Source organism: Oryctolagus cuniculus, chromosome 9 (genome assembly GCF_964237555.1).
Source record: "Oryctolagus cuniculus chromosome 9, mOryCun1.1, whole genome shotgun sequence".
Classification (NCBI taxonomy): Eukaryota; Metazoa; Chordata; class Mammalia; order Lagomorpha; family Leporidae; genus Oryctolagus; species Oryctolagus cuniculus.
The window spans coordinates 64,258,553-64,286,125 of NC_091440.1; the positions used below are offsets into that span (position 1 = coordinate 64,258,553).

Genomic DNA, 27,573 nt, shown 5'->3' on the forward strand with positions numbered 1-27,573 from the left:
TGGATCGGAAATGGAGCAGCTGGGACTTGAACTGGCATCCATATGGGATGCTGGCAATGCAGGCGGTGGCTTTACCCGCTATGCCACACAGCTGGCCCCTAAGATAAATTTAAAAAGATTTATTCACCTAGATGCAGTTAACGCCAGTAGCCACGCCCATTCAAGGAGGGATCCTTAGATTTGATCGCTTAGCTGTGTTTAACGCCGGTAACCACGCCCACCCAAGGAGGTCCTTAGATAGGATCACTTAGATGCGGTTAACGCAGGTGGCCACGCCCATCCGTGGAAGAGCCCTTAGGATCACTTAGGTGCGGTTAATGCAGGTAGCCACGCCCATCTGAGGAAGATCCCTTAGATAGGATCACTTGGATGCGGTTAACGCCGGTTGCCACGCCCACACTAGGAGGGGCCCTTAGCGTTGACCACTTAGATGCAGCTAACGCAAGTAGCCACGCCCATCCACGGAGGGCCCGCCTTCCGGGCAGGGGAAGTTTGTTCACAGCGGCGCGCCGTACTAGGATACAGTGCGCAGGCGTACTTCCTGCTTCCCGGCGGCGTGTTCCTCAGTTCCAGGTTTCCTAGTTTCCTGGCAGGTGGTCCGCGCGGGCTCCTGGCAGTGCACCTTTCACCGCGGCTAGCTTTTTGGCTGGGACACTCGCACCACAGCACGCAAGCTCCCGAGGCCTGTGCTCCGGCTCACACGCTTCCACCCGCAACGGACTCATGGCCGAGCGCGGGGAACTTGATCTGACCGGCGCCAAACAGAACACCGGTGTGTGGCTGGTTAAGGTAAGGTTCGCGAGCCTCCTGCCCGCCCTCCGCCTGGGCAGAAATAAGTAATTTGAGACTGTCGCGCTCCGTGCGCCTTTGTAAAGTTCTGGGGCCATCTCGTTAGAGCTCAACTGTTTTGAGAGGCGCGGGTCGTTGTACCTTTTACAGGTGTAGGATTAACTTAGGAGTGCAAAGTGTCTTTCAACCCATTAACTAGCGTGACCTGGCTTATCCTGGAGCCCTGTCTTGATATTTTCCCCAGATGGAGGGATTCCTTGCACTTTTCTCTAGGTGAAATTGATTCTAGTCGCGAGGCAGTGGTTGAGTATTTGCGGTCTGTGTATTTCCTGAGCCAGAAAGTAGAAGTGATCCCTGCACATCCTTAAGGTGTTCTCGTAGTTTGACAGCCCTTAAGGGAACTCCTAAAGTTGCCGCGACTTATGAACTCAAGAGGGGAAGCCTTTGGTCTGTACTTTAGTGAGTCTTGTGAAACTGACCTGGAATTGCTTTATGTAAAGACACTTTTGGATAGTATTAGTGAACACTACTTGTGTTTTTCTTTTCTTTCCTCTTGGGTTTATTTTATTTATTTGAAAGGCGGAGTTACAGAGAGGGAGGGTGAAAGAGATCTTCCAGCCACTGGTTGACTCCCTCAAATGGCTTCACTGGCCTGGACTGGGCCAGGCTAAAGGCAGGATCCTGGAACAACATTTGGGTCTCCTCCGTGGGTGGCAGGGCCCCAAACACTTGGGCCATCTTACACTGCTTTCCCATGCACATTAACAGGGAGCTGCATCTAGAGTGGAGCAGTCGGGACTCCAGCTGGGCTCATATGGGATGCTGGAGCACCAGGCAGTGGCTTGAACTGCTGTACCAGGACGACGGCCCCTGTTTTGCTTTTTCATATTAGGAGAGTTCGAAATGTGTTTGTGGGGGCCGGCGCTGTGGTGCAGCGGGTTAAAGCCCTGGCTTGAAGCGCCAGCATCCCATATGGGCTCTGGTTTGAGTCCCGGCTGCTCCTCTTCTGATCTGTAACTCTGTCTTTCAAGTAAATAAAATAAATCTTAAACACACACACACACACACAAAGAAAAACAGAAAAAAAGAGAAAGTCTTGGTACTTCAGATTTTTTTTTTAAGATTTATTTGTTTATTTGAAAGGCAGAGTTACAGAGAAGCAGAGGCAGACAGAGAGAGAGAGAGGTCTTCCATCCGCTGGTTCACTCCTTAGATGGCCACAACGGCAAGAGTTGCACTGATCCGAAGCCAGAGGCCGAAGCCTCTTCCAGGTCTCCCACGTGGGTGCAGACCTTGGGTCTCCCAAGGTCTTGGGCCATCTTGTACTGCTTTTCCAGGCCACAGCAGAGAGCTGGATCGGAAGTGGAGCAGCTGGGTCTCGAACCGGTGCCCATATGGGATGCCAGCACTGCAGGCGGCCAGCGTCTTTAACCACTACACCACAGTGCCAGCCCCGACACCTCAAATTTATTTTATTTTTTAAAAGATTTATTTCTTTACCCACTACGCCACAGCGCTGGCCCCTTGATACCTCAAATTTAAAAATAGAGACCTTTGGTTTCTTAATGCTTTATTTGATTCTTATGTCACATGGATGAGTTCTTATCACTTGAATCTAAGAGGTTCTTCTTGTCCACTTTGCACATCAAACTTGTATTATATTCTTCAAGGCACTTGTCCACGGTTTTAAGTGATGCTATATATGTTCATGTGTTCGTTGTCGGTTACCTCTTTATCCTTAGCTAGAGCACACACATATCACATCATAGAACGTTCCATCAGAACAGGGTCTTTGCCCATCCCACCCAGAACAGTGTTTGACACATGGTAATCACTCATGTATGTCATGAAGACATGTATGATATCCCATCTCATTCTTTCATCCTAGCCTTGGTCTGTGGCGCTATTTGACTTACCTCCAGCTATGTCAGTGTGATCCAAAAGGGTGGCGAGCGTAGTCCTTCTCACTCCTACTTAAATAGACGAGGCCCATTAAGGAGATCTCCCTTGCAGACTAAAGGGAGACTTGAGATGGTGTATTTGTACTTGGAGCATAGTAAATGCTTAGTGAGCGTTCGCCACACAGAATTTGGATGTAGGGAGATACTGTACCATTGCGGGTGGAACAGATTTCTGTGGAACGGACTGAAATGCAGCTAGTCACATGGTGTGTTCTGGAAAGTGGAGCCCCTAGAGCGGAGGGTCTCTGTAAAGGTTGGGACTATATATACATATTGTCACTGTGAAATGGGATTGTCCTACCTGTGGGAGGTTAGGAAGGTTTTGAGTAATACAGGGATGCCAGATTCTTTCAAAAAAAACAAAGCTCGACAGTGTGCAGTATGAATTAGAGAGGAGAGTAACCAGAGTCAAAATTAGAAAATTGTCGCTGGATTGTAGGTATGTGCTGACTACTTTTTCTAATCTTGTGTGTCAAAGAAATGAACAGACTTGCGAGTACATCTTTTCAGGATGTGAAGGGGATATGTTAGAATATTTTCTCTTGTTCTTGTCTTCTGACAACTTTATGTCCAAGGAAAGTTGAAAATTGCTAACAAGAGGCTGGCGCTGTGGTGTAGTGGGTAAAGCCGCTGCCTGCAGTGCAGGCATCCCATATGGGCACTGGTTTGAGTCCTGGCTGCTCCACTTCTGATCCAGCTCTCTGCTATGGCCTGGAAAAGCAATAGAGGATGGCCCAAGTCCTTGGGCTCCTGTGCCCCTGTGGGAGACCCGGAGGAAGCTCTTGGCTCCTGGCTTCAGATTGGCACAGCTCTGGCCGTTGTGGCCACCTGGGAGGTGAACCAGTGGATGGAGGATCTCTCTCTGCCTCTACCTATGCCTTTCAAATGAATAAATCTTAAAAAAAAAAAAGAAAAGAAAAGAAAAGAAAATTGGTAGCAAATACTTTCTATTCTAAACTCTATCCATGTTCTCCCTTTATTTGACATCTTTTATTTCTGTTCCAGTTAAAGGAGTCCCAGTAGACAGTGGGGTTTGATTTATACCCCTGTCAGATGTATGAACTTATTTTATTTGTAATAGGGTTAGTGTTCAGTGTGATCTCTCTCTCTCATTTTTTCCCCAGTTTTATAACTTTAGTCAGCAGTTCTCATCTACATTGACTGTAGATTTTGGAAAGTGATGATGCTTGTCCAGTGAATGTTCATTCTCATTACATTTCCTGGACAGTCTCATGTGGTGGCCGGATGGGTCAGTCCTTATTCCTTTGGCCCAGACAGCTTTGTTGAGGCTGGTATCATTGTTCATGTACATCTGGAGTCCCCTTCTCCTTCATGGCAAACTTTCAGATCTGTTTGAATGCCTGAGAGGCGGACTTCTTTAAGCCAATACTACATCGCTGGCGCTGCGGCTCAATAGGCTAATCCTCCACCTAGTGGCGCCGGCACACCGGGTTCTAGTCCCGGTTGGGGCGCCAGATTCTGTCCCGGTTGCCCCTTTTCCAGGCCAGCTCTCTGCTATGGCCCGGGAGTGCAGTGGAGGATGGCCCAAGTACTTGGGCCCTGCACCCCATGGGAGACCAGGATAAGTACTTGGCTCCTGCCATTGGATCAGCGCGGTGCGCCGGTCACAGCGTGGCGGCCATTGGAGGGTGAACCAACGGCAAAAGGAAGACCTTTCTCTCTGTCTCTCTCTCACTGTCCACTCTGCCTGTCAAAAAAAAAAAAAAAGAAACTAATGTCTGGCCAGAATAGGAAAGATTTCATTGGGAAGGTGACTTTTAAGAAGAGTTTATGGCATTGATTAGCTAGAGAAAATTTCCTGGCAGGGCTGGGGAGAAGTAGAGTATGTTCAGGAAAAAGCAGTTATGGAAGTAGATTGTTTACCAGAATATCCAAGGCCTGTACTTTGATGCCTGTTGAAATGTCACTTCTGAAGTTTCGAGTATCGTAAATCTGCAAGAGAATGATGATCCAATTGGGTTTTGAGAGGTAGCAGGCATGATTGGATCTAATACTTTACAATAGCTGTCATCTGCCAAAACATAAAATTCGCTACAATTTTTGTCTTGTCAGGAAACTAATTCCTTGTAGCTTGCACTACCTCATTTGTATTGCTCAGTTTATGCCACTGTTAGATTGCCAGCTGGGCACACCACTACTGTACACACTATACCAAGTCGTGATTAAAACATTGGATGATGTTTTAAAAAAATGTTTTAGTGCAGATGTGTTGCTTGGCTATTAATATTTAGGCTAATGGAAATATAATTTCTACTTATGGTTGGTTAGAGGATAAGTACATCATGGGAAAGAGAAAGAGATAAAAACAGCAAGGTTATTAGGGGTGAAGGTTTTGTAAGTAACGAGTGTCATACTGGGGCCTTCATGAAAGAAATGCTGTCTTTTTAAAATTTTAAGGCTGGAGGGGCGAGGGTATTGGCAAGTTTCAGTTGGTCTAACCAGCAGCTTTCTAGCCAACAGAGAAGAGTTTCTATCCCAATCAGCTTTCCTCTTGTAAGCTTTTTTTTTTTCTTCAGTATGAGAGGCAGAGACAGGGGGAGCCTTCAGCACAGTCTAGGTCTCCTGTGTAGGTAACAGGAATCCAATTACTTGAACCATCACTGCTGCCTCCCAGGGTGTGCATTAGCAGGAAGCTGGGCTAGGCGGTGGAACCAGGACTCAAACCCAGGCACTAAGTGTGGCATTTTAACTGCTGCCCTAATGGCTGTCCTGTCTCTTGTAAGCATTTTGACTAATGCTTGTTGGAAGTGTTAAAATACAATTGTGGGAAGCCATGAATTTGGACTGGGTACCTGCATTGGGCCCAACAGGCCAAACCAGTATTGAGTTTAATCACATTAACTGAGCAAGTCTCCCGCCCACTCCCCCGCCCTGGGATCTTTTTACTGGATGATCTCTGGAGATTCAGAGATGGGATGGGGACTTTATTTCTGTGTTTTTGGTCTTGTTTTAACTCTGTATCTTGAACTTTAAGAAATATGGGAGTAATCAGTGTCACAGATGGGGTTCCTTGGGCAACTGATTCTGAGATTGAGATTAGCATGTAGGGGTTTATTAGGGAGTGCTTTTGAGATCAGCACCTGTGTAAGGGAGAGGATTTAATTGTATTGGGCAGAAGGTATGAGGCAGTCTCAGGGAAAGCCAAGGATGATTGAGTTGGCAAAGAATCTAGGGGGAGTAGCATCTGTACATGTCACCTTAGTGTTTTGGGTTCAGCATCAGGGTTGAGGGGCAGGTGTTTGGTCTAGTAAAGATGCCTGTGTCCCATATTAGAGGCCTGGGTTCGGTACCTAGCTATTGCACCAGATGCCACTTTCTTGCTAATGCAGACCCTGGGAGGTAGTGGTAATTGTTCTAGTACTTGGTTTCCCCCGACCCATGTGGGAGACCAGGATTGAGTTCCAGCTTCTGGCCTCTAAGCTGTTTTCAGGCATTTAAAAAGTGAACTTGTGGGTAGGAGCTCTCTCTCTCTCTCTGCCTTTCAGCCTCTCAATAGATGAGGAAAATTATTAAAAAGATAGGGTTGGCCTTACTACTTTGCCCACCTTGAGTGAATGGTTGGGCATATTAATTTATTCAGCAAACTTTTTTTTTTTTTTTTTGACAGGCAGAGTGGACAGTGAGAGAGACAGAGAGAAAGGTCTTCCTTTGCCGTTGGTTCACCCTCCAATGGCCGCCGCGGCCGGCGCACCGTGCTGATCCGATGGCAGGAGCCAGGAGCCAGGTGCTTTTCCTGGTCCCCCATGGGGTGCAGGGCCCAAGCACCTGGGCCATCCTCCACTGCACTCCCTGGCCACAGCAGAGAGCTGGCCTGGAAGAGGGGCAACCGGGACAGAATCCGGTGCCCCAACCGGGACTAGAACCCGGTGTGCCGGCACCGCTAGGTGGAGGATTAGCCTAGTGAGCCGCAGCGCCGGCCAGCAAACTTTCAGTGATTGCCAGTCACTGTGCAGTATGTTTCAGGGAGCAAAACAGACACCGTCTAAGCTCTCTGAACTGGGATCTGTAGCCCAGGGCATCAAACAGACATGGGTCAAATATTAGTCCTAATGAAAATAGTTACGGACAGAGAAGAACACTGAAGCAAGGGATATTGTTCTGTGAGTTCTAGAGGGTCACATGAAGCTTCCTGGGGATATAATGTTTAAAGCAGTCATTTTCAGTTTCTCTGACCAATTGTATTGTTTTCCATTTCAAAAATGTAGTATTATAACAATACACTTTTGAATAAAGTAAGCTGGTGGGTTTACCTGCAAACCTACTGTAGTTCTATTGTACTTGTGATGACAGTGTAGTCTGAGCTTCAAAATTGGGTTTGTTTTGTTTTTTAGATTTCTTTATTTGTAAGGCATTTACAGAGACAGAGGGAGAAAGAGAGAGAGAATGAATTGATCTTCCATATGCTGGTTCACTCCATGGCTGCAATATCCAGGACTGGGCCAAGCCAAAGCCAGGAGCTTAGAACTCCATCCAGATCTCTCCCATGGTTAGCAGGGGCCCAAGCACTTGGGCTGTCTTCTGCTGCTTTCCCAGGCACGTTAGCAGAGAGCTGGATCAGAAGTGGAGCAGCTGGGATGGGAACCAGTGCCCAGATGTGATGCCGACATCACAGGTGGTGGCTTAACCCACTGTGCTACAATGCTGGCCCCAAAACTTGTTTTTATCAATTACCTTGTGGAACACAGTCGGTTTTTAAGTTGGCTCTTGCTTATACAAGGTACAAGTTACTGTACTGAATTTGTTTCTTAAACTTATAGTGTATGACATACAGTTGACCCTTCATATTTGTTGCATTCATTGAGTCAACCAACAGCAGATCAAAAATATTCAAAAATGAAAATGACATCTCTACTGAACATGCGCAGACTTATTCCCTAAACAGTACAATATTATAACTATTTACATTATGCTAGGTATTATAAGGGATATAGAATTGGTTTAAATTATACGGGAGGATATGTGTATATAAGGAAGGTTGTGCATTCAGGGATTTGGACATCCACAAAGGGGAATAGATCCTGAGACACATCCCACACAGATGAGGGGAGACGGCTGTATAGTTACCTCAGAAGTATTTTCTGTTTGAGGGCCTGAATTGTAGTATGCAGCAGTTTGATCACAGAAAGTTCTAGTCTGGTTAATACATTGAGGAAGTATGGTCTAATCCAAGAGTTCTAAGGCTACAAAACATTCTGGCCTTCTCTTTTCTTAACAGTGAGGGGAAAGTAGGAAATTGGAAGGTACTCCTTCTGTTATTGGCATTTTCCTCCCTCCTCCCTTCAGGTGGATCTCTGAAACAGGCTTCCTTCTGAGAGTGAAAGGAAGTGTATTTAAGATTAATATCTGTGTCCTAGGTACATCCCAATATGCCCATCATTGGTATTACATGAATGGTAACTACTCTTCTAGATGCCAGGGATATGGCAGTAAACAAAACAGACGCGATATCTGCGCACGCAGGTTACATAGGAGGGAGAACAGACACTAAGTACTATAGGTAGTAGGTGAAAGATACAGCAGAGTACAGCCTTTAGAAAGTAACTGGGGAGGCTATTGAAAGGGGCCTCATTGATAAGAGGTGGTCCTTTAGCAGAGACATGAAAGAATTTGTGGGACATGCCCTGTGCAGTGTTCCAGACAGAGGTGACAGTGAATCAGAGTCCTCAATTGTGACACTGCAGAGGATGATCATAGGTCTGTGTGGTTTGAATCCGGTGAGGAAGAGTGGTAGTAACAGGGAGTGGGTCATCTAAGACATAGGATTTTATTGTGAGATAGACTATGGGAAGCCAGTGACCATAAAAGAGGCAGCTTGGCATGGCTAGTAACTTAGACAATGGAGCTGGGCTTTAGAAGCCAAGTTTCATTGCTAGTAATTGTGAGACCTTGAGCAAGTAACTTTTGATGTTTCAGTTTATTTGTGAAATGGGATGATTGGTAGGGTTGACATAAGGATTAAATGAAGTAACATAAAGTGCTTAGAAAAGTACCTAGCACACACAGTAAACTATGTGGGTGTCTGTTACATAAATGGGAAGGTTTTGAGCAGAACGGTATCATCTGATGTCACTGTTTCTGCATCAGCAAGAGTGGAAACACGGAAGTCAGTGGGGAGGCTCTTAGAGTGATTATACAAGAGATGGTGCTGACTTGGACTGCACTGGTAACCTTGGAATTGGCTAGAAGGGGCTGGAGTCTGGATACAAGTTGAAGGTGTTGTTGACAGGATAAGTCAGTTGATTGATATGGAGTGTTAGAAAAAAGACATCTGAGGTTTCAAACTGAGTGCCTGGAAGAATAGAGTTGCATTTTACTGAGATGTGGAAAATTGCAGGGGGAAGAGACTTTTGAAAGGAAAATAAGGGTTCTAGTGTGCAAATTGAGTTTGAAATGCCTGCTACGTGTTCAGATGGAGCATTGGAGTAGGCAGCTGGATGCAGAAGTTGAGACTTTGGGGAAGAGCCTGGACTTGTAAATATGGAAGTGGTTATTATGTAGATGGCATTTAAAGCCATGAGAAGGGATACGATTGCGTAAGATTGAGTATGGAGAAGAGAGGTCCGAGGACTGAACTGTGGGGCCCTCTGAAGTTAGGTGCTCAGGAAGGTAAGAACCTAGATCCATAAAGAGAATCCAGAGAAGTAGGATGAACATTAAGAGTGACTCAGAAGCTAAGGGAAGACAATGGTTGAAGGAGGAAGAGAAAATTAGTTCTGAAATATTGTTGATAGGCGTGTAAGGTGAGGACTAAACATTGACTTGACAGCACTGAGATCTTTGATATCCCTGTGATCAGTTTCAGTGGTGTAGTGGGGAGGAAGGCCTATCTGGAGTAAATTCAAAACGAAGTGGCAGGCCGGCGCCGTGGCTCACTTGGCTAATCCTCCGCCTGCGGCACCGGCACCCCAGGTTGTGTTCCCGGTTGGGGCGTCAGGTGCTAGTCCCGGTTGCTCCTCTTCCAGTCCAGCTCTCTGCTGTGGCCCAGGAGGGCAGTGGAGGATGGCCCAAGTGCTTGAGCCCTGCACTCGCATGGGAGACCGGGAGGAAGCACCTGGCTCCTGGCTTCGGATCAGTGCAGTGCCAGCTGTGGTGGCCATTAGGGGAGTGAACCAATGGAAGGAAGACCTTTCTCTCTGTCTCTCTCTCTCTTTCACTGTCTAACTCTGCCTGTCAAAACAAACAAACAAACACAAAATGGCAGAGCAGTAGGTGTAGGCAGCCAATGTAGACAACTTTGTCAGGGAGTTTTGCTGTAAAGAGGGGCAGAGAAATGGGATAGTAGGTAGAAAGGACTACAGTTTGCCCTAACTATGAATATGATCTGGAGCAAATCAGTTAACTTCCTGTGCCCCCGTTTCTTCACTTGTAAAATGGAGAAAATAATAGAATTGTGTAAGGATTAAATGGTTAATACATTTAAAGTATTTCACAGTAATTTTTGTCACTTAATGTATCTGTTATATCTACTGCTCTGTAACCCAGTGGCACACCATTCTCACAGCTTTTCTTCATTGTTTTAAAAGGGGAAAGCAGGTAAAAAGTATCTCTTTGGGTTTCCTTGATGTTTGGAGTCATATGTTTAAAGATTATTTTATTTATTTATTTGGAAGTCAGAGTTACACAGGGAGAGGAGAGTCAGAGAGAGAGAGAGGTCTTCCATCTGATGGTTCACTCCCCAGATGGCCGCAATGACCAGAGCCGTGCTGATCTGAAGCCAGGAGCCAGGAGCTTCCTCCAGGTCTCCCACATGGGTGCAGACTTGGGCCATCTTCTACTGCTTTCCCAGGCCATAGCAGAGAGCTGGATCGGAAGAGGAGCAGCTGGGACTCGAACTGGCGCCCATATAGGATGCCAGCACTTCAGGCCAGGGCTTTAACCCACTGCGCCACAGCGTCGGCCCCCAGAGTCATATGTTTAAAGTGATCCCAGTTAGCAGGATTGTGAGGTTTTTTTTTTTTTTTTTTTTTTTTTTTTTTGCTCAAATGCAAATGCGGTAAAAGAGGAAGAATAGCACAATAAAATAGTAAATAAAAATGAGTGGATATTGACTCTAACCAGGAGTAAGGCTTTGCAGGGCAGTTTGTGGGAGGGAGATAGGGACAAGGAAGTGATTATAATAATGGACCCTGAAGTCGAGGTTCACTAAAGACAGAAATGAGAACAGAAGCAGATGGGGGCAGAGAGAGATGTAAATTGGAGTTAGTGAATTGAAGGGATAGAATTGTTGGAATGCTAGAACTGAGAGGAAAGCTGGGGAGTTAGGAGATGGGGTTAGAATGTTTGCGTGAAATACAGATTATGAAAGGGCTGCTTTTATACCCTTACGATCTTAGAGTGTCTAAATATAGGACTCCTTTGAACTAGTAATTTGAATATGATGAAGACACCAAATTCCCCTAAGTACTTAATTATTAGGGAATATAGCTTGTGATTGATTTGGAAAGTACACGGCTGTCTGTAGAGGATAGTTTTTCCATTCAGTTACAGTAATTGACATGAAGGTTTTCTGGAGTTTAAAATTAAAGAGAAAGCAAGAAGCAAAGGCTAACTTGGTAGGCAGTATTTTAAGATCGAGGATGGAAGGTAGTAATTAATTTAGTCCAAGGCTTTGAAGATTTTATTTGATCTTCCAACAGAATACTTACACATCAATTTTAGAGCCGGCATTTAGTTCTGACAGGGAAAGCTGTGGGCATATGCTTCCCTGACTGAACAGTATCCACTTGCTCTGACGTGGCGCCAATACCTTGATTTTACTCGTGGAAGCCACTCACCCTTTCTATGTGATTCCAGTGGCGCTGACCACCTCCCAAAGATGTCATTGACTCAGGCTGGCCAGTGAACGTGTCACATCACTGGCTTCAGTGATAGGGACAAAGACAGCAGATGACCTGGTCAGTGCCATGGGGGAGAAAATTTGGCTAGCAACTTTGGGAAAGAGGCTCTTGTTCTTCATGAGTTGCGTGTGGCCATCTTGCTGTGCAAGGGGAAGGTATGTCCAAGAACTGAGTTAACATGGGAGAGAGAAGGCATCAGAGATGGTGAGAGTTCTGGTGACGTTGTGAGAGCCCTTGATCAAGCCATGTTAAGGGGTCCACTGGAATGTTTAGTTACTTGGGTAATCAGTGGGTTTTCTCTCTCCCATAACCGAAGGAGACCTAATTGGTAAAGAGTTAGCATAAAGAGTTTGCCAAATCCTCTAAGCTTGTTTTCAGTGAGTGAGAGGTAGTTGAAATTTTATCAGTTGTGCCCTCTTTCCTGTATGTCTTTGACATATTCTTCCACATGTGTCATGGCAGGCAGTATAGTGTGACAAAAACATCAGAGCAATCTGGAATCAGGTCTTGTGTGGGAAACTAGCAGCCTTTGTTGTTTCATCCTCAGAGCCTCAGTTTTCTCCTCTGCACAACGTGGAGAACCATAGTGATTTGGCAGGGTGACTGAAGTATTAAGTCGGGTAATGGGTCTAAATGTCTGGAGCGGTACTTGACACTGTTGGTTCCCATCCCACTTTCTTTTTTCCCAGTCTCTAGCACATTGGCTGGCACATAGTCATTTGTGCTAGTGGGAGGAATGCATACATAATTGAGTGAATATCATCAGGGTCATCTTTTGACTTTTCTATTCCTGAATTTTTACTGTATTTGAGGTACTGTAATTCATTTGAGGTACTGCAACTAATAGGTAATTTGTTTTGCAAAGGAAATCTAAATCTAGCTAGGTAGAATTTTTCTTCTTTCCCAGCTTTGGCAGCTGTTTCTGTCAGTTATGCATCCATGTTAATGTTATTAACCCAAGATCACTGTGAGAAATAATAATGATACTTAATTCACTGTGTACTTATCTTGAGTAAGGCATTGTGCTCCATACTTTATCTGTGTTATCTCATTTACGCCTCTTAATAGATAATCTTAAAGATAGGTACTGATTCCAGAATCCAAGAAGAAATGCAGTAAGGTGTATTTAGTAGGGGCTCAGTGTATGTAATTCCATTCTTAAATTTTGGGAATTAAAATCTGATTATGTGTATCTAGTTACAGGCCTAATATGGCATGTTGGTTAAGAACAGACCCTGGAGTAAGACTGCTTGGGTATGAATCCTGGCTCCATCATTTACTAAGTATATACCCTTTGGTAAATTATATGATTCTTGAGTACCCCAGACTCATCTTCTATAAAAAGGTGATGGTAAACCTTATCTTCTTAGCACAGTGTCAGGAAAGTAACCCTACTTAAATGTTAGCTATTACATTTAGTATTCATTTTATTTCAGCAGATCCTTCATTTTAGTAGTTGAAGTTACAATCTTCTTTTTGCTTTGTTCTTAAGATTTATTTATTTAAAGGCAGAGTGACAGAGAAAAAGAGAACTTTCATCTGCTGGTTTATTACCTGTATAGCTATGATGGTTGATGCTCTGCCAGACTGAAGTCAGGATCCAGGAACTCCATCCAGGTCTCCCGTAATAGATGGCAGTGGTCCAAGAACCTGGGCCATCTTCTGCTGCCTTCCCCGGGCTCATTGGCAGGGAGCTGGAATAGAAGCAGAACAGCTGGAACTTGAACTGGCACTCTGAAATGGGTTGCCAGTGTTGCAAGTGGCAGCTTAACCCACTGCACCACAATGCTGGCACCGAAGTTACAGTCTTATACATAATCAAACTGACTTTCAAATTCATCTTAAACTCGGATGTGTCTCTAAAGAACATCATGACTCTATGAAAGAGTGTTGTCCTCCACTGAGGAATTGTTTTTGGTAGTCTTTTTCTTCTTTTATTGTTTTTAACTGCATTATTGTTGTTGTTATTTGAAAGGCAGAGTTAGAGAGAGAGAGGTTGAGAGAGAGATCAAGAGAGAGAGCTTCCATCTACTAGTTTGCTCCCCAAATGTCCGCAATGGGGAGGGCTGAGCCAGGCAGAAGCCAGGGGCTTGGAGCTTCTTCCAGGTCTCTCTTGTGGGTGCAGGGGCCAAGCACTTGGGCCATCTTCCTCTGCTTTCCCAGGCTCATTAGCAGGGAGCTGGATCAGAAGTGGAGCAGCTGAGTCTAGAACTTGCACCCATATGGGATGCTGGCATTGGAGGCAGCAGATTAGCCTGCTAGGCCACAGCGCTGGCCTCATGGCTTCATTATTGTTGGGTTATTTTACTTGTATTTGTTTTATGTCACCAACTAGATTGGTTTTGAGTTCTTTGAGACCTAAAATTATTTCTCTCACTATTTCAGTATCATTTTTAGTGCAAAGCGTACAATGAGAACCTGATAATTAATGTTCAGTTATTACTCCAGGAAAGTGAAATAGAAGCAGTATATTATTTTATGTTTAAAAGGTTCTGTTAACATTGAAAACAGTCTTAGTAATGTTTTGCTTCATTTTAGGTTCCTAAATATTTGTCACAGCAGTGGGCTAAAGCACCTGGAAGAGGTGAAGTTGGGAAACTGCGGATTGCCAAGTAAGTTATTTATATATTATTGACATACTAAAAAGCTATTTTTTAAATTTTTCTAAGTGCTTTTGTATGTGATTATAGTTCTTTTGTAGAGAATTTACCTGGAAAACAAGAAGTAATGAGTATGTTGAGGTTTGTCCAGAGATTTAGGTGCCCTGTAAGGAGACGTGCTTGCGTGTACACACGTCCCCACACCGTGAGTGAGTGGCAGGTGGTGGAACTAATATCAAGTTACTTCTGGTGAAGCTTAATGGCAGTGGAGCAGTGGAGTGTGCAGTTCTCCCATCCCTTCCTCCTGTCTCCATCCTGTGAGGACTGTGTGCCTTGATTGATAACTGAGTGAACCAAGGAATGTGCTTCAGTAGAGGGGCTTGGCCGCTGTGCCATTGACATTGGCATTCAGAAGGAAAAGGGAGCATCCAGTAAACAGTCTAGTGGTGCAGTTTCCTGGCTGAGGAAACGGCCTTGTTAGAAAGGGAAGCCTCGACTGGTGTTAGGGATTCCATTCTTTCCATCCATTTGTTCTTATTTTTCTTTCATTTATTTATTTGCAAGGCCATGTTAGAGAGGGACAGACAGAGATCTTCCATCCACTGGTTTGCTCCGCAAATGGCTGCAATGGCCAGGGCTGAGATAGGCTGGAGCTGGGAGCCAGGAGCTTCTTCTTGGTCTCCACATGGGTTTAGCAACCCAAGAACCTGAACATCCTCTACTGCTTTCCCAGGTGCACCAGCTGGGAGCTGGATGAGAAGTGGAACAGCCAGGACTCAAATCAGTGCTACATGGGATGCTGGCACTGCAGATGGCTGCTTAACCCGCCATACCACAGCACTGGCCCAGGCTCCACCTCAAGAATTTGTATTCATTTTTTGCAGTGTGCCACATACACTTTCCTAGATCTAAGAGTCATTCAGCAGCTCTTTCTCTGTTCTCTCTCTTTTTTTTTTTTTTTTTTTAAGATTTATTTTGTACTTATTTGGAAGACAGAGTTACAGAGAGAGGTGGAGCCAGAGAGAGAGAGAGAAAGGTCTTCTTCCATATGCTGGTTCACTTCCCAAATGACTACAATGCCCAGAGCTGAGCTGATCTGAAGCCAGGAGCCAGGAACTTCTGGGTCTCCCATGCGGGTGCAGGGGCCCAAGGACGGGCCATCTACTGCTTTCCCAGGTCATAGCAGAGAGCTAGATCAAAAGTGGAGCAGCCAGGACTCAAACCGGTGGCCATATGGGATGCTGGCACTGCAGGCTGGGACTTTAACCCACTGTGCCACAGTTCTAGCCCCTATTTCTCTTTTCTAAAAATTTATTTTAATTTATTTGAAGGAAAAGAGAAAGACAAGCAGGCAGACTGCAACACACACAGTTCATTCCCTGAATGCCCACAACAGCAGAGACTGGGCCATGCTGAAGCAAGGAGCCTGGATCTCCATTCGGGTCTTCCTGTAAATGGCAGGGGCCCAACTCCTTGAGCCATTACTTGCTGTCTCCCAGGGTACACGTTAACAGGAACTTGAGTTAGAAGTGGAGCAGGGACTATGTGGGTTTTGGGCATCTCAAGCACTGTCTTGACTGCAGTGCTAAATGCCTACCCCTTAGCAGCTCTCTTAATTGACCTTCAGCTGAGTGTAACAGTTGACTCCTTTGTCCCTGAAACACTGTTTTCATTTCACTGCTGGTTCAGCCCTCCCCATTGCGGACATTTGGGGAGCGAACCAGTAGATGGAAGCTCTCTCTCTTGATCTCTCTCTAACTCTGCCTTTCAAATAACAACAACAATAATGAAGTTAAAAACAATAAAAGAAGAAAAAGACTACCAGAAACAATTCCCTCATTGGCTGTTCCATCTCAGTCTCTGTTGCTAGCTCCTCATCTCTCTGTCTCTAAATGTCATATGACCATAGGACTCAGTCCTTAGTTCTTTCCTTCTCTTTTTCACTTACTTCCTAGATGGTCTTATAAATACATAGGTAGTGTTTGCATATGTAGCTTCTATACTTAAATTCTCACCACTTCCTTAATGTTTCCACTTGGATGTGGATGTCTTAGAAGCATTTCTAACTCTTGGAGTCCAACCAGTGTCCCCTAGAATTATAATGTGTATGTTTTATTATCTAAGTAATGCCTGTTTGGTTTTTTTTAATATGCTTGTACAAAATAAGAAGAAAAAGTTACCCCTTTCCCTCTTTATTTGCACTCCTTAGAGGTGGCCATGGGAAACAGATGAGTATATAACCCTCCAGATTATTCTCTATACAGATTGTTTTGGATGATTAATATGTGCAGAATTTTAAAGCATCTGTGTTTATCTCACTAGCCATAACTAAGTATTTGTCAAACCCTCTCTGGCTCAGTTTTGTTAACTTCAGAACATAGCACAGAACCCTGCTTTTGTTCTTTCATTCTCTTATGTTTAGTTGTGAGTGGTTTATTTGACTTCATTTTCCTTTATCTCTTTGCCTAAGATACAAGGCCGGTATCATTATTTTCTCTTTAAAAAAATACTTATTTGAAAGGGAGGGAGAGAGAGCAGAGAGAGAAAGGGATCTATATTTTATCTGCTAGTGCACTCTCCAAATAGCTGCAACAGCCAGGACTAGTCTAGGCCATAGTCATTAGGCAGGAACTGCGTTCTGGTTTCCCACATGGGTGATAGGGGCCCAAGTACTTAGGTCATCTTCTGCTTTCCCAGGTGCATTAGCAGGCAGCTGGATCCAAAGCAGAGTAGCTGGGACTTGAGCCAGCACTTGGATATGAGATGTTGGGGGTCATAAGTAGTGGGTTAACACACTATGCTACAGTGCCAGCCCCAATACCTCTATTTCTTTTTTCTTTTTCTCATTCCAGTCTCTGAATTCTCTTAAAAATAAAATCATCAGTAGAAGTGACTTGAAATTCCTGTTTTTAAATCAGTTTCTTTAACCACAACTGAAGAAAAAGTAGACTTGCCAGAATTCCTTACAGTGGAATCTTGTGGTTGTGGAAAGGATAGATGAGGAGCAGATTGCCTGTGCCTGTGTGCTGCAGTGTGATTATGTGGCCAAAAGACCTAGCTCCCTAACAGATTCATCATCAGTCTTATCTTGTAGGTTGAGATCCTTTTAATGAGAATAGATTTACGGTAATTAGTACTCTACGATGGCTAAGGAAATGCTTGGAAACAGCATGATCCCTAGTGGGCCTCCTGGCTGCATTGTCCAGGCTGTCTTGTTTACATCCCTCATTTACCTGGTTTTCATTACTGTTACTGAATTATTGAGTTCAAGTGTAGGATGGGTGAGGAATGGCTAAGGCGTGCATGTGACTAGGTTATCAGCATTTTAGTTGATTTTGAGTGTAATATGAGTCATCACATTTATGTGGCTATAAACAAAAGCCACCATTAATAGAAATTTGTTGTTTAGAATGAAGTGGGATGGGAATCTCACTTTTCTTTGCCAGTTTTCTCACAGTACTGACATTATGTTCAGTTCTCAGTGCCACATTTGAAGAGACATGAACAAATAAGTTCATTCACCAGAGAGAGACTAGGATAATGAGAACACTAAAGAAATTGATTTCTAAGGAGTGTTTGCGGGTACTAGGGTTGTTAAGAGATTTAGGGCACACCAGATATTTTTAAGGCTAGAAGATATATAATCACCTATTGATTTTTAGACACATTGACCAGTTTGTAGGTTACCTATGGTTAAAAAAAGAAAAGTTCATTTGGGTAGAAAATTAAATAACTGAGATTTTAGAAAGATAATGTGGCACACTGGTTATGAGTATGGGCCTTGGCATCGGGCCTAAGTTTTATTATGACTAATCTTGTTGCCTACTGGCTTTGTAACTTTGGGCCAGTTGTTTATACTGTTTCTTCATATGTTAAAGGAGATGATGTTAATACTGCATAGGTTCAATATATATAAAATACATAGTCCATAAGTCTTCACCTATGTTATACCACACCTATGCACAGTTGAAACCATAAGCTGTCCCATTGTCTAATGTGGTGTAAGTATGGACCTCACCTTCCTACCCAAAGCTAAGCAATAACCCACTGTGTGGCACAGGCCAGAAGCTAGGAGGACATGCTGTGGCATGGAGAGATTGAGTGGCAATGATGAGAAAGAAGAAGTGGACAGCTTGAGAATTCAGTTCTCCCTTAATTTGCTTCTATCTTGACACCTGGCAAAAGGAGAATCCGGTTATAAATGAGTGTAACAGCCTGTCTTAACAGTTGGTAACATTTGGGCCATTATTGTCAAGCAACTTAGGTGATGTTCCCAAACCATTGTACTTGGATTATTTTTATAACTTTTGGACACCTGCTGTGTGCTACATTATAATTAGTTTGTTTGTTTGTTTATTGCTTGAGCTTGTTTGATTTTTAAAATCTAACCTTCTTTTACATCACCCTCCTGCTTCAGAATACTTCAGTTCTCCCCATGTTTAATTCATGTTGTATTTGCCGATAGTCATGCAGCCTGTGCCCGTAAGCTGGCTTCTTCCAAAGACTTTTAATTGTTAGCTTTCTATCTAAACACATTTAATATTCCAGGTCATGTGGGGACCCACTAGTAATATTTCTGTTATAAAACTGAAAACCTTAGAACAGGGTTATACTGTTGATAATAGCAAATTTTTTGAAAGGTAGTCTGAAAACATACATATATATGTATATGTATATACACATATACACACAGTATTGCTACTCAGAACAAGGTAAAAGAATAATCCCACTGTTTCCTCTGCCTCACAGCTCAAGCATAATATTCTGTTCTTGGTGTTACCGATATATTGAGAGACAGAGAAATAAACTCACCTAGCAGAGTGTGATGGGTTAATGGACAGGCTAGAAAAAATTATACTCATGCCCTTTGACTCAGCAGTTCATCAACTTCTAGGAACTTTATTTATTTATTTATTTATTTTTTGACAGGCAGAATGGACAGTGAGAGAGAGAGAGACAGAGAGAAAGGTCTTCCTTTTGCCGTTGGTTCACCCTCCAATGGCCGTCGCGGCCGGCGCACCGCGCTGATCCCATGGCAGGAGCCAGGTACTTCTCCTGGTCTCCTATGGGGTGCAGGGCCCAAGCACTTGGGCCATCCTCCACTGCACTCCTGGGCCACAGCAGAGAGCTGGCCTGGAAGAGGGGCAACCGGGACAGAATCCGGCGCCCCGACCGGGACTAGAACGTGGTGTGCTGGCGCTGCAAGGCGGAGGATTAGCCTAGTGAGCCGCGGTGCCAGCCAACTTCTAGGAACTTATCCAATGGAATTAGTAAGTGAGTGATGCAAAGATTGATGGCAGAAAGGTATTAAGTTAGCATTGATTGTAATCAAGAAAAATCAGTAACTCCTTCAGTTTTCTTAGTAAATGATTATTTTAAACTGCACATTTTAAAAATAATACTTTTATTTTAAAAATGTCAAGGTACAGAAAGTTGGAAGAACAGTATAAAAATCTTTTAAAAAAAGCTTTATTTATTTATTTTATAAGTCAGAATTATAGAGAGAGAGGGAGACAGACAGATACTGTTCATCTGCTTGTTCACTTCCCAGATGGCCACAACGGCCAGGGCTGGGCCAGATTAAAGCCAGGAGCCAGGAGTTTCATCCTGGTCTCCCATGTGGGTGGCAGGGACCCAAGCCCTTGGACCATTTTCTGTTCCTTTCCCAGGAACATTAGCAGGGAGCTGGATTGGAAGTGGAGCTGCTGGGACTCAAACTGGTGCTCATATGGTATCAGCAGGCAGTACCTTTACCTGCTACACCACAATCCCACCCCAAATCTTTTCTGGACCAACTGAAAGTAAGTTGCCAACATAATGCCATTGCCCTTAAATATTCTAATGTCTTTTTCCTACAACCGAAGACGTTCTCCTGGGGCTGGCATTGGTGGTGTGGTAGGTTAAGCCTCCAGCTGTGACTCTGGCATCCCATGTGAGCACCGGTTTGTGTCCTGGCTGCTTTGCTTCTATCCAGCTCCCTGCTAACACATCTGGGAAGGCAGAAGAAGATGGCCCAAGTACTTGGGCCACTGCCACTTACATGGGAAACTTGAATGGAGTTCCAGACTCCTGGCTTTGTCCTAGCCCAGTCCCAACTATTGCACCCATTTGGGCACGCACAAGAGGATGGAAGACCAACTTACTTTGTCTCTCCTTTTCTTTCTGTCATTCTGCCTTTCAAATCAATAAACTCTTAAGAAAAAAAGGGACATTCTCCTACCTAATCACAATACACCTCTCCTAATCAGTAAGTTAACTTTAGATGTTACTACTACCTAGTCAGATTTCATTCAAGCCTTGTCAGTTTTTGAGTAATGTTTTGAAGGAAAAGGAGTAGAGTCTTAGGTAGCATTCTGTTATGTCTTTTTTGTTTCCTTCACTCTAAAACATTTCAGTATTCCCTTGGCTTTTATGTTATTGTTTTTAAAAAAATATTTTATTTATTTATTTTGAGAGGTAGCATTACAGACAGAGATAGGGAGGACAGAGAGAGGTCTTCCATCGGCAAATTCATTCCCCAAATGGCTGCATCAGCTGGAGCTGGGCCGATCTGAAGCCAGGAGCCAGGAGCTTCTCCCAGGTCTCTCATGTGGGTGCAAGGGTTCAAGCACTTGGGCCATCTTCTACTGCTTTCCCAGGCCATAGCAGAGAGCTGGATCACAAGAGGAGCAGCTGGGACTTGAACCAGCGCCCATATGCTATACTGGAGCCACAGGCGGAGGCTTTAGCCCACTACGCCACAGCACCAGCCCCTATAATGTAATTGAATAGTTCTTTTTCTCCAGTGTAGGTTTGTCTGATGCTTCTTCATGATCACATTTCAGTTATAGGTCTTTGGCCAGAGTACAGCAATAGGGAAGATGGGTTCTTGATTCTAGTGAGGTTTGCATGTTTATAACTTATCTCATTATTGGTAATGGCAACTCTGATTTCTCGATTATTGGATGTCTTCTAAGCTTCATAACTAAAAATGTACTTTTTGCCCCTTTGCAATAATGTGTACACGTAATATTCATATATTCATACCATATAATATACATATAAAATTTTCATCTATGAGACTAAATGAATATCCTATTTCTCATCAAAATTGTCAATTATTCATTTATTTAAAAGATGTATGTGTTTATTTGAAAGAGGGGTAGTTATGTAAGATAGATAGCCACCGGAATCTTCTGTCTGCTGTTTCACTCCCCAAATGGTTGCAACAGCCAGATCTGAGCTGGGCCAGGTTGAAGTCAGGAGCCAGGAATTCAATCTGAATTTTTCACGTGGGTGGCAAGAACTCAAGCACCTGAGTCATCATCTGCTGCTTCTGAGGTGCCTTAGCAGGGAGCTGGATCCCAAGCAGAGTATCCAGAACTCAAACCAGCACTCTGCTTTGGATGCAGGCATTCTAGGTGGTGTCTTAGCTACTGTTCCAGATACTTGTTTCCCACCATCCCCTCTCTGTGTCCTCTTGACATGTCCTCATCATTCTTGGCGCACTCAAGGTGTTCTTGTACATTTGTGCCTGAGCTCTTGTTCTTTGTACAGGAGGAGGTCTTTGGAAACTAAGATCTGGATATCCCAAGTGCTCATTGCTGCTTCGATGTCTTTTCAGTGAGCAGGGATAGAGGTATTTGTATATATACATAACAGCTCTTTATACCTGTGTTTATTTCTGTATCTACATATATTAAAAATCATGAATTCAGACCAATTTCCAGTTTTAGTCCTACATACAGGATTATGTTCCAAACAAGGGAACATGTCATCCTTTTATGGTTAATTTTTTATTTTAATTACTTGATAGGCAGAAAGAGTGGGAGAGACACAGGGAGAAAGAGAGCAATGCTCCCATCTGCTGGGTTACTCCCCAAACTTCCACAGTGTCTGGGATGTCGCCAGGTTGAAGCTGGGAACTGGGAACTCAATCCAGGACTCCCATGTGGGTGGTAGGAACCCAACTACTTGAGCCTTCCACAGTCTGCATTAGCAGAAAGCTGCAGTCTGGGAGCTGGAGCCTGGTATCAAACCCAGATATTCCAGTACAGGACACGAGTGTCTTAACTGGCATCCTGACTGCAATGCCAAACATGCACCCACAATAAATTTTAAGTATGCAACAGTTGCCTTTGTCTGTCTCCAAAATTAACTCATCTAGAACTTAACTACTTTTATCATTCCAGTTAACATGTTCTACATAGATAGGAAAATGAATTATTCCCCTTCCTGTATTCCTTAATTTGCATCTGGATGATTTCCAGGTACCCAGACTGGAAGTTACCCATTTTCCTTTCCTGCCCACTTCCAGTCATTTCCTTTTCTGTGGCTTCTCACAGGTTAATGGCCCAGCCATGGACCTCTACCTTGCATTCCACCACTCCTTGGTTCAAGCCTTCATTACTTTTTATGTGGGTTTTTGTAATTCATCTCGATATAGAATTCAATAAACATTAGGAGAGGGTCTTCTGTGACTTTGTCTTTGTTCTGTCTCCTGCACCTCTTTCATAAAGGCAGCTAAATAAATGCCTCTAGAAGCAAGATTCAAAAATGATAGAGAAGAGACTGTGGTGAATTCAGTGTCTGACCTAAATGCACACTAAGGGGGTTGTTGTCACATCACACTGGGGACACTTGTTGCTGAATCTTCTAGTCTTCTCTGCAGAGAAGCTGAAAGTCCATATTTTTATGTGAAATCTTAAAATTTTCTCACTTCTTTTTCATATACTTCCTTGACAGAAGGAGCTTGACATTGCATTTTAACATGTGAAAGACTGTGAAGTCCTACAGTAAACAAATCTGTTCAAGAATCTGGACTCCTTAGCCTTACCTAAGAGATTTCTTATCCAACCCCAGGCTGCCATTCACTGGTGTCAGAAAGAAGGCTCTAGATGCTTTCTCATTTCTGGTGTTTACTGGGCTATTCCCTTAGGCTAGGTTGCTGCTCACTCAAGTCCTCTGTTCTTGACATCCAGTTTACATTTCCATGGTAATATGCTATGCCTGGGTCATAAAGTTTTATCGTTATGATAAGATATACTCTGTCTTGTTTATAACTGTTTATGGATTGGATCTATTTTCATTATATTGGGCCCTCATTGAGGATAAGAACCTATACTCCTACTGTATCATGCACCTAGCACAGTAGTGATATATATATATATATAGTTTTGTTTTTTTTTTTTTTTTTGACAGGCAGAGTGGACAGTGAGAGAGAGAGAGACTGAAAGAAAGGTCTTCCTTTGCTGTTGGTTCACCCTCCAATGGCCGCCGCAGCCAGCGCACCGCGCTGATCTGATGGCAGGAGCCAGGTGCTTCTCCTGGTCTCCCATGGGGTGCAGGGCCCAAGCACTTGGGCCATCCTCCACTGCACTCCCGGGCCACAGCAGAGAGCTTGCCTGGAAGAGGGGCGACCGGGACAGAATCCGGTGCCCCGACCGGGACTAGAACGTGGTGTGCCGGTGCCGCAAGGCGGAGGATCAGCCTATTGAGCCACGGCGCCAGCCTATAGTGTATTCTTAAAAGAAAGTGATTGAAATAGAGTAAATGAAGGTGGGTTGGAACTAAGCTGGGGGTTAGGGAGAAACAGTAGTGTCCTAATGGATCTTCATCTCTAGTCACCTTTAATTCATTCTCTATGTTTCTTAGTGCCTACTTCAGGAAGCACATCTTTGTATTACTCATTTTTCAAGCAATTTCTGGATTTCCATTCCCTGAAGAATAAAGTCCATACTTTGTACCATGATATTCAAGATCCCCCATGATTCAGCCCCGCTTTTCCGTGGTAGTTCATCTCCTACTGGTCCTTGTTTTGCTCCTTTGCAGCCAAATCTGATCACTGACTTACGATCTGACCGTTTCGTGGCTTTGCTCAGCTTTTCACTCTTGAAACTATTTCCCCGCCTTAGCCTATTGTAGTACTTCCAGGCTCAGCTCAGAGCTGCCTCTTTGTACAGCCATCCCTTAACTCGTTTGTAAAAAAAAAAAAAACTTAATTATTTATTTTTAAAAATTTGCTGAAAAGCAGAGTGACAGAGAGGGAGAAACAGAATCTTCCATTTGCTGGTCTACTCTGCAAATAGCTGTAACAACCATGTGGGCCAGGCCAAAGCCGTGAGCCAAGAACTCCATCGTAGTGTCCCATGTGGGTGATAAGTACTTGGGCCACCACCCCCTGCTCTCTTCCCAGGCACATTTGCAGGAAGCTGGATCTGATTAAGAATAGCTGGGACTCAAACCAGCACTCGTGGTATGAGATGCCAGCATCACAAGCCACAGTAACTCAGGGAGAGAACATTCGTATCTACTGGTTCACTTCCCAGATGCCTGCAACAGCCTGGGGACTGAAGCTGGGAGTTGAATCCAGATGTTCCACATTAAGGGCAGGAACCCAACTACTTGGTTCATCATGGCTACTTCCTAGGGTCTGTGTTAGCAGGAAGCTGGAGTCAGGAACTAGAGGCAAGGGTCTAATTCAAATACATAGAGTGTAGCGTGAGTGGAGGATTTTTACTGCACCACCATGTTAACCAAAATTGGCTGTTTTAAAACTTTCTTGGCTTGTCTTTATAAAAATATTTATGTAATAGTCATATATTGTTTTTGTGGTAGAGAAAAATTGCTTATAATTTAAAATGATAAATTTAATTTGAATCTTTGTTTTGTTAAATGAAGCTCTTCAGCAAGATATAACAAATAGTAGAATTTGCTGAAATGCTACATAGATTGGGCATTTTCCCCATTTTTTGTTGTTTTTGTTTATTTTTACTTATTTGAAAGGCAGAGAGAGAGAGAGAGAGAGAGAGAAACTCTTCCATCCTCTGGTTTGCTTGCCAGATGCCTGCAATAGCCAGTGCTGTTGACCCCCCGGCACTTTGATGTGGGAAGTGGATGTCCCAACTGACATTTTAACTGCTATGCCAAAAGTCTGCTCTTAAATTTGGTGTTAAGTAGACATTCACATTTTGCTGAATGCTAAAAATGCTCACAAGTAATGATAAGACTTATAGTAAGATCATTATATGGACAAAATGGATTTAGGACAGATTGTAATAGCATTAAGTGACACAAGCTCATAATATCTACAATCATCATGTGGAATTAATGTGATTTTTTTTTTCCTGTGGAATCATAAGTAGGATAGTTGGAGGAAGCCCATTGTAAATATTAGTATCTGTAAATGTAGTGTTTTATATAAATGTGAAGTATTGTTATTTCTTTAGCTTTTAACTCTCATTTGAAAATAAAATGAAACCTACACAATTTTAAATATTTCCTTTCTTTTTTTTTTAGGAATCAAGGAAGGACTGAGGTAAGGTTATATATAAATCTAACTTTTAATTGAAACATGAGCTTGTTTTACTTTTCATTAGTATTAGAAAGGAAAACTGTTGTTTGCCTTCTGGAAAACCCCACATCAAATGAGTGGCAGACAGGAACATATAAAGATATAGATGCCACCATTGTGTGTATGAGTGAGCTCTTTGTAATTGTTCATTCTCAGCACTTTCCTCCTTTGACCTAAATATCCCCTTTGCCAGTGAAGCAGTATTATTTAAGTACTACTTTCAGCGTTCCCTTTACTGTGGCAGAGGCATTAAATTTGGATTTTTGAGAGCTTTAGATTTTGATATGTTAAGTCCAGTTCATAATTTACAGAATGTAATCACAATATTAAACCCATTGGGTATTTAATAAATATTTTATGATCTTTATATATAAGCAGTAATTTTATGCTTATAAATAATTTTCATGTAAAATTTAATATTCCTTTGGGTAGATCTGGTGAATGATAAAAATAATTTTGAAACAACACTTACGTATTTTAGTCTAAACATGATTACTATATTTTCTTGTAAATATTTAGTTGTATTTGTTAAAATGTTAAAAATAAAATAAATACCATGCATGCATACAATAGTCATTAAAGCTTTAAAAAGAACTCAATTCTCCATTTATGGGAGCATTTAATTTTTCGGAATGAATAGCTCACTTTTTCCTTCTTTCAAGTACACTTTTTAAATACTCTTAAAATACACATTCAGCAAACATTGTCTTCTTTCCATGTGCCAGACATGTTGCTAGCTCTTAAAGAATATAAAGGTAGTAACACATGATCCCTTGACCTGAGAGACCAAAGGAAAAAATAATTTATTTCTGTTTTTGGAAGATTTTTTTAGCCACAGACAAGAGAAAAGAAGCTGTATTTCTTTGTAGTGGTAGATAAGCCCCATATTATTCTGAGAAATGGGAATAGATGCTCCTTTGGACTAAGTGATTTCAAAAAAAAATCAAAAATATTTAATAAAATGCTGGAAAATACTTACATTTTTAAAAGCATTTGATATATAATCAAACTTTTTGTACAGGTACTTTTAGTTTATCTGTTTTATTAATAAGCTGTGGTTACTATGTCTCTCAGGTGTCCTTTACGTTGAATGAAGATCTTGCAAATATTCATGATATTGGTGGGAAACCAGCCTCAGTCAGTGCTCCTCGAGAACATCCGTTTGTCCTGCAAAGTGTCGGAGGACAGACATTAACAGTATTTACCGAGAGCTCGTCGGGTAAGTCGGAATGGAATCATTTAATATGATCCCTGTATATTTTGTATAGGTTTTCTGTCTCAATATTCACCTCTTTTTGCATTTTTACGGTCATTCCAAGGCTGATTCACCTGTTCTGTTTTGCGTATCATGCTGCTTTTCTGTTCCTTGTGTTTTCTTACGACTAATGGAACTTGGACCATTTCTTGAGAAGGGTTGAATTTCCATTTGGGTTATGAACATATCGAACAAGGTAGATGGAATAGTGTAGTTCATCAAGCTGCTTTCTAAGATGTGGAAGAAACAGTTATGTGAGATTTCTCATGATTGTTCCTTGCTTATTTTTGTAAATTGATACTTAGTAAAAGTTGTACTTAGAAAGTACTGCTTGATGTTAGGGAATATTTTAGTCTAAATTTTGCTCTTATACTTAGGGCCATTTTATTGCATAAATTCGTGCTTTTAATTAATATCACTTTCCAAGTCATTCTTTGTATATTTTTTAAACCACGTGTGTTTGTAATGCCATATTTTAGTAGTTTAATAAATCAGGAGTGCTTGTTTCAGTTTGTAAATTAAATGGAACTTTTTTGTACGTATGTTCAGCATACATATATGTTTATTTCAGTTGTTTCTTAACTTATAAAATTTACTTAATTTAGAATATTTTTTCAACATTTATTTGAAAGGCAGAGTTACAGAGAGAGAGAGAGAGATCATCTACCCACTGGTTCACTCCTTAGACAGTCGCAATAGCTAGGCACTAAGGCCAGGCTGGTGGTTGACAGGGGCCCAAGCACTCTGCTGCCTTCCTGGAGCTGGATCAGAAGTGGAG

General features: G+C 42.8%; 1 protein-coding gene across 1 annotated transcript in view; it reads left to right on the forward strand.

The window, feature by feature from the left end:
* The first annotated feature begins 462 nt into the window (after window positions 1-462).
* GTF2F2 (general transcription factor IIF subunit 2) overlaps window positions 463-27,573 on the forward strand; it is a 133,487-nt gene continuing 106,376 nt past the window's right edge. The window contains exons 1-4 of the mRNA XM_002712960.5: window positions 463-789; window positions 14,147-14,220; window positions 25,486-25,504; window positions 26,615-26,759. Of these exons, the coding sequence (XP_002713006.1) occupies window positions 724-789; window positions 14,147-14,220; window positions 25,486-25,504; window positions 26,615-26,759 (304 nt within the window). The 5' untranslated portion in view covers window positions 463-723. The remainder of the gene's footprint in view (window positions 790-14,146; window positions 14,221-25,485; window positions 25,505-26,614; window positions 26,760-27,573) is intronic.